Source organism: Scyliorhinus torazame, chromosome 6 (genome assembly GCF_047496885.1).
Source record: "Scyliorhinus torazame isolate Kashiwa2021f chromosome 6, sScyTor2.1, whole genome shotgun sequence".
NCBI lineage: Eukaryota > Metazoa > Chordata > Chondrichthyes > Carcharhiniformes > Scyliorhinidae > Scyliorhinus > Scyliorhinus torazame.
Window position 1 is genome coordinate 128,667,981 of NC_092712.1, and position 13,975 is coordinate 128,681,955.

General features: G+C 48.9%; 2 protein-coding genes across 11 annotated transcripts in view; one reads left to right on the forward strand and one right to left on the reverse strand.

The window, feature by feature from the left end:
- coa1 (cytochrome C oxidase assembly factor 1) overlaps positions 1 to 4,571 on the reverse strand; it is a 130,004-nt gene extending 125,433 nt beyond the window's left edge. For 3 of the 5 annotated variants that reach the window (XM_072508792.1, XM_072508797.1, XM_072508798.1), the window contains exon 1: positions 4,385 to 4,539. The gene's annotated coding sequence lies outside the window, so the exon portion shown is untranslated. Of the gene's footprint in view, positions 1 to 4,384 lie in introns of all 5 variants that reach the window. The other 2 variants (XM_072508796.1, XM_072508793.1) reach the window with 2 other exon arrangements.
- The window catches only part of blvra (biliverdin reductase A), an 87,350-nt gene continuing 77,364 nt past the window's right edge, over positions 3,990 to 13,975 (forward strand). Inside the window, exons 1-2 of one of the 6 annotated variants that reach the window (XM_072508785.1) lie at positions 3,991 to 4,267; positions 10,759 to 10,883. In XM_072508785.1, coding sequence (XP_072364886.1) covers positions 10,817 to 10,883 — 67 coding nt within the window. In that variant the 5' untranslated portion in view covers positions 3,991 to 4,267; positions 10,759 to 10,816. Of the gene's footprint in view, positions 4,268 to 10,758; positions 10,884 to 13,975 lie in introns of all 6 variants that reach the window. The other 5 variants (XM_072508790.1, XM_072508789.1, XM_072508787.1 and 2 more) reach the window with 5 other exon arrangements.

Sequence of the window (13,975 nt, forward strand, 5' to 3'; positions counted from 1 at the left end):
CGTGATCGAAGCACTGTTAGCATTGGCGATACTCTGCTGTGTAGCGCAGACTATGCGCCTACGTAAATGGAGGAGAGCATACCGCGCTCGAACCCCAGTATATAGGATCAGATCCCCTATATTCAGTTACGACCAGACCCTCGACCCCCGCGATCTGTAATAAAATAATAAAGTGCATTCACTTGCGTTTATTGTTGTAAATAAAGAGATGTACAAAAACTTTTTCATGAACAAAAAAAGTTGTATGATCCTGAGCTTGACTGCCAAGCCAGGAAAGATTATATGAAATGTTGTGATTTTTGTTGTATGATTAGGGAAGATAGAATAATGGAATGTTTAGCGAGGGTAGGATATTAAGGATAAATTAGAGGTTCCAAGTTTGTTATTTTGTAATGCATGTCCCTGTCTGACATAGCGCCCTTAGAACTGTTTGTTAGTTACATTTTTTTGTGCATAGCTATGGTCAGTGCAGAGGCCATGTAGGCGGTGTCCCCCCCGGTCAGGGAATGGAAAGTAACAAATTGATGTGATCCTTCACGCTTCGCGTTAGGATCACAAGGAGGGAATGTAGCCATGTAAAATGGCTGACTCCCGATTAGAATGGCCAAACCCCGGTTTAAAATGGCGAACGGAAGAGGCTGATGGGAAAATCAGCCAACAGGACTCAAACAGACAGCTGCAGGTAAAACAGTGTATTCGCCTCTGGAGAAGCCAGACCAAACCGATACCTGCAGCCATCAACATCACAACACCCCAGCAATCTGCATAGTAATCAGCCATCCCCGGGAACAATTGCTACAAATTAGCAACACAAAGCCGACCCAGACCTTTCGGCGCCAGCAGGAGCTGACACCGAGAAAGGTAAACAACCACCCCTCGATCAAGGAATCGCTCCAGTATTGGAGAATATCGAACCAAGTGATTGGGACCAAGCCCAATCACTTGGAACCAGGTACAAGGTCCACCCCGAGAGGCGGGAAGCCCCTGGGGACTATAGGAATAGGGGCCAAGTTCAACTCGACCCTTCTTCTCCTCTCCGCACCCTTCAAGTCCCTTGCTGAAGGAAACCGTAAGTTTTACTCCAACGATGGCTACCAGATAGACACGCCTGACTATCGACCTGTACCAGCTTTTGAATCCCGCAGGCTCAGAACCCATTCGAAATGCCATTTGTTTCCCTAACCTGGTGGGCCATTTCCAAAGTTAAGTATTGGCCTGTTAGTGGTAGGTAGTAGTTTAGAAGTAGAATTATTGTATAAGTATTAATTGCTGTATATAATAAATGAGCGTTGATTTAACTCTTACTAAGCGGTGTGTTGGATTATTAATCATTACTCGGACTTGAACCACGTGGCAGTATCAGAAAGATACCTGCCGACTCAAGAGCAAAGGTGACAGAATTAGAGCAATTAAACTAAGGCTAAAACGAGCAACAACGCTGATGCAAAGTAACTATTCAACATATCCATCAATTCTGTATATTCATTGGCTATAATCATAGTGCAGGAGGCTATTTGGTTGATCGAATCTGTACTGACCCTCTGAAAGAGCACCCTGCCTAGGCTCACTACCCTGCCCTATTCCCGTAACCCCACCTAACCTGCAAACTTTTGTACACTAAGGGGCAATTTAACAGAGTCAATCCATCAAATTTGCACACCTTTGGACTGTGGGAGGAGACCAAAGCACCTGGAGGAATCCCACTCAGACACAGGGAGAATGTGCAAACTCTGCAGTCACCCAAGGCCGGAATTGAACCTGGGTTCCTGGTGCTGTGAGGCAACAATGCTACCCCGTGCCATTGTGCTGCCCGATGGTTTTGAAAGATCACACTGCCCCTGACGACCATCTTTTTTCCCCTAATAATTGTTAATTTGTTATGTTGATACCCGATGCACGTTTCTTTCATTCTCCCTTCTTGTTACTCGTACCTGCCCAGTCATCCTTTCAGGTCTCTGGTTACCAGCTGTCGAAGAGTCATACCAAACTCAAACAGTCTCTGCACAGATGGTGCTAGATGGTTGGAGTCATATGTGGCACAGGAAGATGGCTGTGGTTGCAGGAGTTCCTCAGAGTAGTGTCCTAGGCATAACCATCTTCAGCTGCTTCATCTATGACCTCCCTTCTGTTGCTTTTTCTTCTCCTCGGTCTTTTCCTATGGCTCTGTTCCAATTATGGCAATCAGTGAGTTTGCCCTCCTTTCTTTTGATATCTATGTTCGAATGCTCAGAGCCACCAGGTATCGAATGATACCACCACAAGGTTCAACCGGCTATCAATCAAAGAGCTAAACACCAGTTTGTTAGTTCAAAGTCAAGGGTACTTTATTTACACACAATTAGTCATGCAATATAAACACTGCTAGTTAACTACACCAATCGACTAAGACAACCTGTACTTAACTTCGGGCACCCGGCTTAGATCAGAGAAACAGTGGCCGCTGTTCGATTCTGGATCTATCGAGTCCGAAGGAGTAACTGCTGCTCAGCTAGGCTCATTCGTCTGGTAGCGAGCGTTGAACTTGGACTTGCTTCTCGCGTTGTTGCAATTGGAGATGGTCGTGGCTGGAGCGCCAGGTCCAAGAGAGGACGAACACATGGCGAACCCTTCTTCTTATACTTGGGAGTTTTCACGCTCTTTTGGGCGGTCCTTCAGTTTGGGCCCCACTAATTGGGTGATCCCTGATCACTCTGTTCCTAACCTATACGTGGGCAGGGATCTGGATGGCTGGGTGTGTCCTAAGCGGTCACTGACCCCGTTGTTGACGCTTCCCTAGAATAGGGAGTGGCGCCAAAATGTCTGGGACTGTACCGGTCGCTCAAGTACTAATCCTTTGTCTTGGTGGAGATGGGCCATCAAATGCTAATCAGTCCCATCAAAATGCTAATTGGTCAGAGTTTCGATACAGTCTGGTACCCGCTAGGCTTTGCGAGTTTCTCTGTCCCTAGTTGTAAGTGGCCATCCCAGATGGCTGCACTTCCATCATAAGATCAGAAGTGGGGATATTTGCAGATGACTGCACAATGTTCAGCACCATTCGCAACTCATCAGATAATGAAGCAGTCCATGTCCAAATGCAGCAAGACCTGGACAATATCCAGACTTGGGCTGAGAAGTGGCAAGTTATATTCGCGCCACACAAGTGCCAAGCAATAACGATCACCTACAAGAGAGAATCTAACCACCACCCCTTGACATTCAATGACATTACCATCGCTGAATCCCCCACAATCAACATCCTGGGTTACCACTGATCAGAAATTGAACTGGACTAGTCACATTAATACTGTGGCTACCAGGGCAGGTTAAAGGCTAGGAATCCTATGGCGAATAACTCACCTCCCAAAGCCTGTCCACCATCTACAAGGTACAAGTCAGGAATGTAATGGAATACTCTACACTTGCCTGGATAAGTGCCGCTCTAACACTCAAGAAGCTCAACACCATCCAGGACAAAGCAACCTGCTTGATTGCTCCTCCTTCCGAACATTCAAACTCTCCACCACCAACGAACAGTGGCAGCCATGTGTACCATCTACAAGATACACTGCAGTAACACACCAAAGTTTCTTAGACAACGCCTTCCAAACCCACACTCACAACCATCTACAAGGACAAGAGCAGCAGATACCTGGGAACCCTACCTGGAGGTTTGTCTCCAAGTCACTCACCACCCTGACTTGAAAATATATCACCACTCCTTCGCTGGGGCAAAATCCTGGAATTCCCTCCCTCACAGCACAGTGGGTGTACCTACACCTCAAGGACTGCAGCGGTTCAAGAAGGCAACTCGCCACCACCTTCTGAAGGGCAACTAGGGATGGGCAATAAATGCTGGCCTAATCAGCGATGCCCACATCTCATAAATGAATTGTTAATAAACAGCATTTTCTGTTTTCATACCAGGATCTGCACTTTTGTTTTTTGCGTTATTTGTCTTTTCATTTAATAACTACTTTGGTCACCTACAAATTCATTTTGGCAAAGAGGGCTCCAGCCCCTCCCACTGATAATCGGTCGTTTTACTTATTTGCCCATTTCACTGTGCGCAGCAACCACACTCTGATCACACACACTAAGCTAAGGAGCCAGGGGTGATAGAAGGATGCACAGTCTCACTGAGAAGTGGGTGAATTTGGAAGATTAAAAGGTGGAGGATTTCCCTGGAGGTCACCGGGCTCCCTCCTCACCTTCAGCAGCTGTGAAACGGGAAGGAGATATTGGCGGCTACAGAGGAAACCGCAGAAATAAACACTAGAAATTACCGGTTAGTCTAACTGCTCTTTAAAAATAGCAATTTCATGAAACAAAAACCTCCCAACGAGTTCATAATTAAGAGTTGAAAATATTGGAAACACTCGGCGGGACAGGGTTGGGGGCCCACCTGTTGGGAGATTAAAACATAACAATTTCGGTTGCGGTGACTGCAGAGAAAATGATTCACATTTAGATTAGCCCCGCTCTCCTTTGGCGCTGCTGCTGCTTCATTTGCAATAAAAACCCCATCATGTTCCCCACATTGACTCACGTCACACGGGCGGCGCCATTTTCTTAATATCACAATAACTTTATTGACACTCTGTCCCCAGCCTGAAATGTTCATTTGAAAATAAGGGTGGGCGTGTGTTTTACCCTAAATAAAACAGGCTGATCAATGTCCGTAACTACTCCAAGACGATATTTATCAACGCCGATCATCCGATCTGTTTCCCAGCTGCTATAGTTTAATTATAAAATGGATAACTTCTATGGTGTTCCCAGTCAGAGTTGCACAGGGATGGCTGGCTTTCCCTGATCCTGATGCCGTCTTGCGTGTGCACCAGCTGGTCTGTGGGTACGGGACATCCCAATTATTTTATCCGCCTGGTGTGTGGGGGAACACGGTGCTGAAACAAAACATCTCTAATTCCCTGGTTTACTTCTTTCATTTTCTGAAATAGAGTGATGCGTGATTTTCCAATCTAAAGGAACATTTCCCAACTCGGGAGAACTTTAGTTACCATCCCAGTCAATGTCACTTGCGGCACAGTGGTTAGCGTCACAGCGCCAGGGACCCGGGTTCAATTCTGGCCCATAAGTGCTGCAAGCTCGTATATACCTTACATGTCATAAACTCTCAGCACAATGGGCAGCACGGTAGCATAGTGGTTAGCACAGTTGCTTCACAGCTCTAGGGTCCCAGGTTCGATTCCCGGCTTGGGTCACTGTCTGTGCGGAGACTGCGTATTCTCCCCGTGTCTGCGTGGGTTTCCTCCAGGTGCTCCGGTTTCCTCCCACAGTCCAAAGATGTGCAGGTTAGGTGGATTGGCCATGATAAATTGCACTTAGTGTCCAAAGAAAAAGGGTAGCTGGGTGATGTACCGTCAATTACCACGAGATGAGAATGGTGAAACAATCGAGGCTTTATTGCACAAGATTTTGTGCCTCCTGCAGCTGGAACCAGAATGGAAGCAGTGCAGGAGAGCTTACACTTTTATACGCTGCCTACTGGGAGGAACAAGCAGGCAGGAATTTACCATAGTACCTTTAATACACAGGCAGTGCCGTAATACATACAATATATCACTAGTGGTGTTTACCACATTCACCCCCTGTTTAAAGAACAACATTACAGATTAAGTCTGTCAGGGGCTTTGACCCTCCGCTGCGATCACCTCAGTCCTGGTGGTGATGTGGGCGCCGACGTGGTCACCTGCGACTCCAGGAGCGTGTTGTCCTCTCCTTCATCACCCCTGAGTGGATCCAGTGGGAGGACGGATCCTGCTGGTGTGGGGGCTGCGGTGAGCTGCGCTGGAGAGAGGGTTGGTGGCGCAGGGGTGAATGAGGCAACGGGGGGGGGAAGGAGCGGTGTCAGGTCGTGGGTGGGGACCAAGCGGGTGCAAGGTCCCGGAGGGAGACTGTGTCCTGGCGCCCATCGGGGTGTGCCACGTAGGCGTACTGCGGCTTGGCATGGAGGAGGTGGACTTTCTCGACCAAGGAGTCCGATTTACAGCTCCACACAAGCTTCCGGAGGAGGATGGGTCCAGGAACTGTCAGCCATGTTGGGAGCGAGACCCGGAGGTGGACTTCCTGGGGAAGGCAAACACACGTTCGTGAGGGGTCTCATTAGTGGCGGTGCAGAGGAACGACCGGATGGAGTGGAACGCATCGGGGAGGACCTCCAGCCAGCAGGAGACCGGAAGATTTTTAGACTGAAGGGCCAGCAGGACGGCCTTCCAGACCGTCCTGTTCTCCCTCTCCACCTGCCCGTTTTCCCGGAGGTTGTAGCTGGTCGTCCTGCTCGAGGCGATGCCCTTGCTGAGCAGGAACTGACGCAGCTCATCGCTCATGAAAGAGGATCCCCAGTCGCTGTGGGTGTAAGTGGGGAAACTGAACAGAGTGAAGATGCTGTGCAGGGCTTTGATGACCGTGGCAGAAGTCACGGGAGTACTCATCAATTACGTTGAGGAAGTACACGTTGCAGTCGGTGGAGGGGAGGGGCCCTTTGAAGTCCATGCTGAGGCGCTCAAAGGGGCGGGAGGCCTTCACCAGATGCGCTCTATCTGGCCGGGAGAAGTGCGGCTTGCACTCTGCGCAGACTTGGCAGTCTATAGTTACGGTCCTGACCTCCTCAATGGAGTCGGGCAGGTTGCGGGCCTTGACAAAATGGAAGAACTGGGTGGCCCCTGGTGGCAGAGGTCAGAGTGGAGAGCTCGGAGTTGGTCCACTTGTGCGCTGGCACAGGTACCGCGGGATAGGGCATCAGGGGACTCATTGAGCTTCCCCGGGCGATACAAGATCTCATAGTTATAGGTGGAGAGTTCGATCCTCCACCACAAAATCTTGTCATTTTTTATCTTGCCCCGCTGCGTATTATTAAACATGAAGGCAACCGACTGTTGGTCAGTGAGGAGAGTGAATCTCCTACCGGCCAGGTAATGCCTCCAATGTCGCACAGCTTCCACAATGGCTTGGGCCTCCGTTTCGACAGAGGAGTGCCGGATTTCGAAGGCATGGATGGTGCGGGAAAAGAAAGCCACGGGTCTGCCCGCCTGGTTGAGGGTGGCGGCCAGTCCACGTCTGATGCGTCGCTCTCCACCTGAAAGGGGAGGGTCTCGTCGACCACGTACATCGTGGCCTTGGCGATGTCCGACTTGATCTGGTTGAAGGCCTGGCGGGCCTCAGCCGTCAGGGGAAAAACTGGACTTGATAAGTGGGCGGGCCTTGTCCGCATGATTTGGGACCCACTGGGCGTAATACGAGAAAAACCCCAGGCATCGTTTCAGGGCCTTGGGGCAGCGGGAGTTCGAGGAGGGGGGCACATATGGTCGGGGTCGGGCCCTAGGACTCCATTTTCCACTACGTAGCGAAGGATGGCTAAGCGGTTGGTGCGGAACACCAATTTCTCCTTATTGTAGGTGAGGTTAAGGAGTTTGGCTGTATGGAGGAATGTTTGGAGGTTTGCGTCATGGTCTCGCTGATCATGGCCGCAGATGGTGATGTTATCTAGATACGGGAAGGTGGCCCGCAGCCCGTACTGGTCAACCATTCGGTCCATCTCTCGCTGGAAGACCGAGACCCCATTGGTGACGCTGAAGGCAACTCTGAGGAAGTGATAGAGGTGGCCATCTGCTTCGAACGCAGTGTATTGGCGGTCCTCCGGGCGGATGGGGAGCTGGTGGTCGGCGGACTTCAAGTCAACTGTGGAGAAGGCTCGATACTGCGCAATCTGATTGACCATATCAGATATGCGTGGGAGCGATTAATCGTCGAGCTGCGTGTACCGGTTGATGGTCTGACTGGAGTCAATGACCATCCTGTGCTTCTCCGAGCCTTCATTACCACCACTTGAGCTCTCCAGGGGCTGTTGCTTGCCTCCATGATCCCCTCCCGCAGGAGCCGTTGGACCTCCAACCTGATAAAGGTCCTGTCCTGCGCACTGTACCGTCTGCTCCTAGTGGCGACGGGCTTGCAGTCCAGGGTGAGGTTCGCAAACAGCAAGGATGGTTGACCATAAGGGTCGTGAGGCCGCAGACGGTGAGGGGGGACAGGGGTCCGCCGAACATTCAAAGTAAGGCTTTGGAGGTGGTATTGGAAATCAAGGCCTAGTAACAAGGCAACGCAGAGGTGGGGGAGGACGTAGAGCCTGAAGTTGCTGAACTCGATGCCCTGAACGGTGAGGGTCGCAACACGGTACCCCCGGATTTCAAAGGAATGAGATCCGGAGGCCAGGGAGATTTTCTGGGTGATGGGGTGTACCGTGAGGGAGCAGCGCCTTACCGTAGCTGGGTGGATGAAACTTTCTGTGCTCCCGGAGTCAAAGAGTCAGGTCGTCTCGTGCCCGTTGATCTTCACTGTCGTCGTAGCGGTCGCGAGGTTGTGGGGCCGAGACTGATCCAGGGTGATGGAGGTGAGCTGTGGAAGATGTTGGGAGGTACCAGGATGATCAGCGGTGGCAGAGGTATTAGTAGGCAGCGAACGGCCAGACGAGCAGGGGTCCAAAATGGTGCCGAAGATGGCGGCGCCCATGGGGTGCACATGGCGGGCGGCATCAAAGGTGGCGGCACCCACAGGCCGCACGTGGCTTGCGGTGGAGAAGATGGCGGCGCCCCTGGATCGTACGTGGGGGCTGTAGTAATGCCGGGCCTAGAAACAGCGGCGACCGACCGGGCCTGGCAAACGGAAACAAAGTGTCCCTTCTTCCCACACCCGTTGCAGGTCGCGCTCTGCACCGGGCAGCGCTGCCTGGGGTGTTTAGTCTGTCCACAAAAGTAACACTTGGGGCCCCCCGGAGTTGGCTGGCTGCCGCGCGGCGCAGGCTTGCGGTGAGCTGGAGTAGGCAGCTGGTGGGCCCACGATGCCCACAAGGGTGCCGCGTGGTCGGGGGTGTAGGCCTCCAGATTACCGGAGTGAATTGGCAAGCTGCCTAGTCTCCGCAAGATCGAACGTACCCCCTTCCAATAGTCGCTGGCGAACATACGTAGACTTCAAGCCTGTGACATAAGCATCTCTGATTAATAGTTCGGTGTGTTGGACTGCCGAAACTGCCTGGCAGTCACAGTTCCTACCGAGAATCTGTAGGGCCCGCAAGAAATCGTCCAGAGTCTCCCCCGGGGGTTGCCGTCTCGTGGCCATGAGGTGCCTGGCGTACATTTGATTCACTGACTTCACGTAATGTCCCTTTAGGAGTGTCATTGTTTCTGTGTAGCTGGGCGCATCCCGGATGAGGGGAAAAATTTCAGGGCTCACCCGTGAGTAGAGGACTTGGAGCTTCTGTGGGTCCAAGAGTTCTTCAGTGGCTGCTCTGAGGTAGCCTTCGAAGCAGGCTAGCCTGTGCTCGAAGGTGGACGTGGTGTTGGCTGCGTGAGGGCTCAGCTCCAAGCGACCAGGCTTGAGTAAGATGTTCGTCCTTTAAAATCTTGTGCAATAAATTGATGTACCGTCAATTACGACAAGACGAGAATGGTGAAACAATCAAGATGTTGTGCCTCCTGCAGCTGGAACCTGAATGGGAGCAGCGCAGGAGAGCATACACTTTTATACGCCGCCTGCTGGGAGGAGCCAGCAGGCAGGGATTTACCGTAGTACCTTTAATACACAGGCAGTGTGTAATACATACAATATAACACTAGTGGTGTTTACCACACTGGGGTTACGGGGATAGGGTGGAGGCGTGGGCTTAAGTAGGGTGCTCTTTCCAAGAGCTGGTGCCGACTCGATAGGCCGAATGGCCTCCTTCTGCACTGTAAATTCTATGATTCTATGAATAGAAACACAGAGCACAATCTTCCCAAAAGGGATCAAAGTACCCTAGCGAGCACATTTAACCGTCTGTTTGCCGGCACACATGGCTATTCAATGCGACTCGCTTTGAGTAAGGAGCCTAAACGGGGAACAAAAATGCAGCCAAGGCCGCACATGGCCCCGCTTTTTACTGTGGGGTCCTCCGCTCACCGGAACTCCGCAAGTCCCCGTGCAACACTGACTGGGAACACAACAGGAAGTTTATCCATTTCATATTTAAAAATGGCGTCCCAATCACCAAGGCCCACAAAAAAGTACCTGACATGCCCAGCCCGACTGCAACATGTGAGGGCCCCTACACCCAGGTAACACTGCCAAGATGGAAAGCTGGCACTGCCAGTGTCCCCAGATGGCATCAGCTGTGCCAGGGCACCACCCTGCCCAACGGGCAGGCATTTGGGGGGCCTCCGATCCCCTTGGAGACCCCAACAAGTGTTGTTCCATCTGGTCCCCAATTGTGGGGACTAGTACCAAATGTCGCGCGCCAGAGGATCCCAAGGTGAAGGGATTGAATCCCAAAGCTTCAGGTACCTTGTGAATCTGGACGTTAGAGTAAGGCTTACTGCCTCACTGTAACATGCAGATTTACCAAAACCTGATCCTGCTCATTGTGGGCAGAAATCCCCATTCATCGTTTCGCGAGATTGCGTTGAATCTCACGAGGCGTTGCGATTCGTGTATGTCCGGGAGCTGGGTCTCCCGGCTTTCGCCACCCACTCTGCACTACAGCGAGCTGGTTTTCCGGCACAGCGTGGCTGGAAGACCGCGCCCACAGTTTGAACTGAAACCAACACCCCATACATTCAAATACCTTTGTCTAACGTGAATCTAACAGGAGTTTTACCCTTGCTTACACAAAACACAATTAACCCCACTTGAATCTATGCCATATTCCTGATATTTAAAACAATACAAATATAGATCACTTAAAGTACCTGTTTCCTGATACTTTTTGCAAAACTATACATTATTCAGAAAACATCTGAAAGGCCATTACAGAAAGCTTTCTGCATAGATTACGTTGCGCCCTGGCATGCTTCAGTTCAATCAAAAGAACATTACAGATGTTTCCCAAATCGAGAGAACTTTGCAAGATTACGGTAAGGCATCTGCAATGTCCTCACGTACTAACAGGGATGGAAACCATCTGGTCATGGGTATTTTTCACTCTTTATTTTTCACTCTTTAGTGCAACTACTTTCTTCATGACTATTATTTTGCTTTCTTTAATTATGATGTGTCTTCATGCCTGATTAAGCCTTAAGATTCCTTGACATGTCTGGCATGTTGTGCTCTTCCTCTACAGTAAATACTGATGCAAAGTCATTTTTTGGCAAAGGGGCGGCACAGTGGTTAGCACTGCTGCCTCACAGCTCCAGGGTCCCGCATTCAAATGGGCCTTGGGTGACTGCCTTTGTGAAGTTTGTACTTTCTCCCATGTCTGCGTGGGTTTCCCCCGGTGTTCCAGTTTCCTCCCACAGTCCAAAGATCTGAGGTGAGTTGGATTGGCCATGCCTGATCGCTCCTTAGTATCCAAAAGTTTAGGTGGGGTTACAGGGATAAGGTGGAGGCATGGGCTTTTCACAAGGGCTGGTGCAGATTCGATGGGCCGAATGGCCTCCTGCACTGTAAATTCTATGATTTTAGGAGGGGAGGCGATAGGAAAAAGGCGACTGGGCCCCGACGTCACTGGAAAACGGTCTATTGGAGACACAGGACTAGGGTCACGTGCTGTAACGCGCTTGCGCAGTGGCCTGGTGGAGTGGAACTTTATGTCCGGAACTGCGCATTGCAAGTGTGTGAATGAAGCGCTCCATTGATTGTTACATTGGAAATAGCAAGGACATCGGAGTCAAGGCTGTCACTGTGAAATTATCCACATTTTCGATACTTTTATTGCACCTGAATGTTTATTTTTTACTGGTATTGTTGCGCTTTTTAAAACTAAATATTCGCTGCCAAATTCTTTTTTTAGTTTCGATGCTATTATGCAATCCACCAAACTGATGCCCCAGTGCCTCTCAGTCATTTTGAACCTCTTCGTAAGATAAATAGCGAAAGTAAAACAAGGGATCAGCTAGCAGAAGATACATTTTAGAACTCGTGTGAGGAAATTAGTTTACACAACCAACAGATGAAATCGACCCCCAGAGAGCACTACAACGAGAGCACTGAACTCTGGGACCTTGTGATTCCAGAGGGGGGATAAACGGAGATGGGTTGAATGACGTTCCTGGTCCTTAACTATTTTATGAAGCTGATTTACAGTCAATACGGAGCTGTCAACACCAGAGGGGAGATGTTATATCAAGATAGTAACATGCGCCCTGATGACATACAACCTGGATTGCATGTTGCATTCAGAAAGGATAGAAATAATCCTTGGTTGAACAAGTTGTGCCAGACGATGTTCACAAAGCGAGATGGGGAGAATGGGTCAAATTTAGACCAGAGGCAGTGACAGATTGGCTAATCTCGTACGCTGGTAGAGGCCACAATACAGGGTAAAAAGCCTATCACTTTTTTGCATTTATATGACGCCTTTCATGAACTCCCGGGGCCCTAAGTGCTTTCCAGCCAATAAAGTACCTCTGAGCTGTAGTCATTGTTCAATAGGAAACCTGATGCACATCAAGCTCTGATAATGGCCAGATTATATTTTTAGTAATGTTGATCAGGACACCAGAAGGATTAAATTAATGAGTGTAAAATGAAAATTTTGTCTGGCAAATCTAACCAGGCTTTTGAGGAAATTAAGTAACGTATCGATTTTTTAAAAATGCACAGAATATCTGGATTTGTAAATGGTTTTTGATAAAGTATATGCAGAGGTCTTGCTGTCAAAAAGGTTGTAAACTATGAAATGGACTGTGGCAGCAGGAATGCAAAGTTTGCTGAAGGATCGTTCTTGTAATTCCAGAGGTGTAAACAATGGTCCCCACCAGAGGTCAGTCTTAGGACTGCTACTCTTCTAATATCTAAATGTAGGGACAATATATCAAGATTTACCAGCAGTACAAAAATAATAATGTGGTTAACTATAAAGAGGACACTAAACTAGTCTTGGAGGACATAAACACTTTAAACAGGTAGATATTGAAACATGTGAGGAAGAATAAGGAGAGGGTACGGATGAGATTTACAAGGATATTGCCAGGACTGGAAAATTGCAGCTATGAGGAAAGATTGGATAAACTGAGGAAGTTCATAGAAGGCTGAGGGGAGAGTGGATAGAGTGGACGGAAAGGTCCTAGTTACCTTAACAGAGAGATCATTGATTTGTGGGTATAGATTTAAGATGACTGGTTGAAGAATTAGTGAGGTGATGAGGAAACTTATTTTCAACCAGAAGGTGGTAGGGGTCTGGAACTCATTGCCTGAAAGGGCAGTAGAGGGAGAAACCGTCTCATTTAAAAGTTGCTGAATGTGCACTTGAAGTGCCGTAACCTTCAAATGCTGCAATGCGGGATTAGGCTGGGTGGCTCACTTTTTCGGCCTGTGTAGACAAGATGGCCAAGTGGCCTTTTTCTTGATCTGTTCTGTGATTGCTACCTGTGATGTGCATTGCATGGACACCATGAAGCAGCCTTGTTGAAGTCTTTATTAACATTCCTGAACAATGTACATATTTGCAATAGTTGACAAAGGTATGGAGAGGACCCCAGAGTAGGTTCTTGCATGTTGAGTTTAGCTCTAGGTCATGTGCCTTCTTACAACCCCGTGTGGCCGAAGCTGTACTTGGTCCCATGCTAACCCTTTAGGTACCAGATCTTTCTACAACACATCTGTGCCATAAATTTTCTATGTTTCTGTGAAAGGAACTGTATATTAACAAGTAAACTTATATTAAAAAGGATTGAAGAGCAAAGGGATTCAGTTTGACAAATCTTTAAAAATGGAAAGACTAGCTTGAAAAACTATTCTTGCGAGAACAAAAACATGTGTAATTCTAGGTTTCATAGATGAGGGTATCAAGTATGGACATAGAGATAATGCTAAAGCTTATCTCACCATTGATGAGGCCACAGTTAGAATCTAATTTTGGATGTCATACTTTAAGAAGAAGGCGAATATCATAGAGAGGTTTAAGAGGAGGTTCAATAAAATTATGCTGGGGTGAGAGACTCTAGAGAACTTCACCGAAAGAAAGAGAGGTCGAGGAGAACAAATGTAGGTGTTTAAACTATCAGGG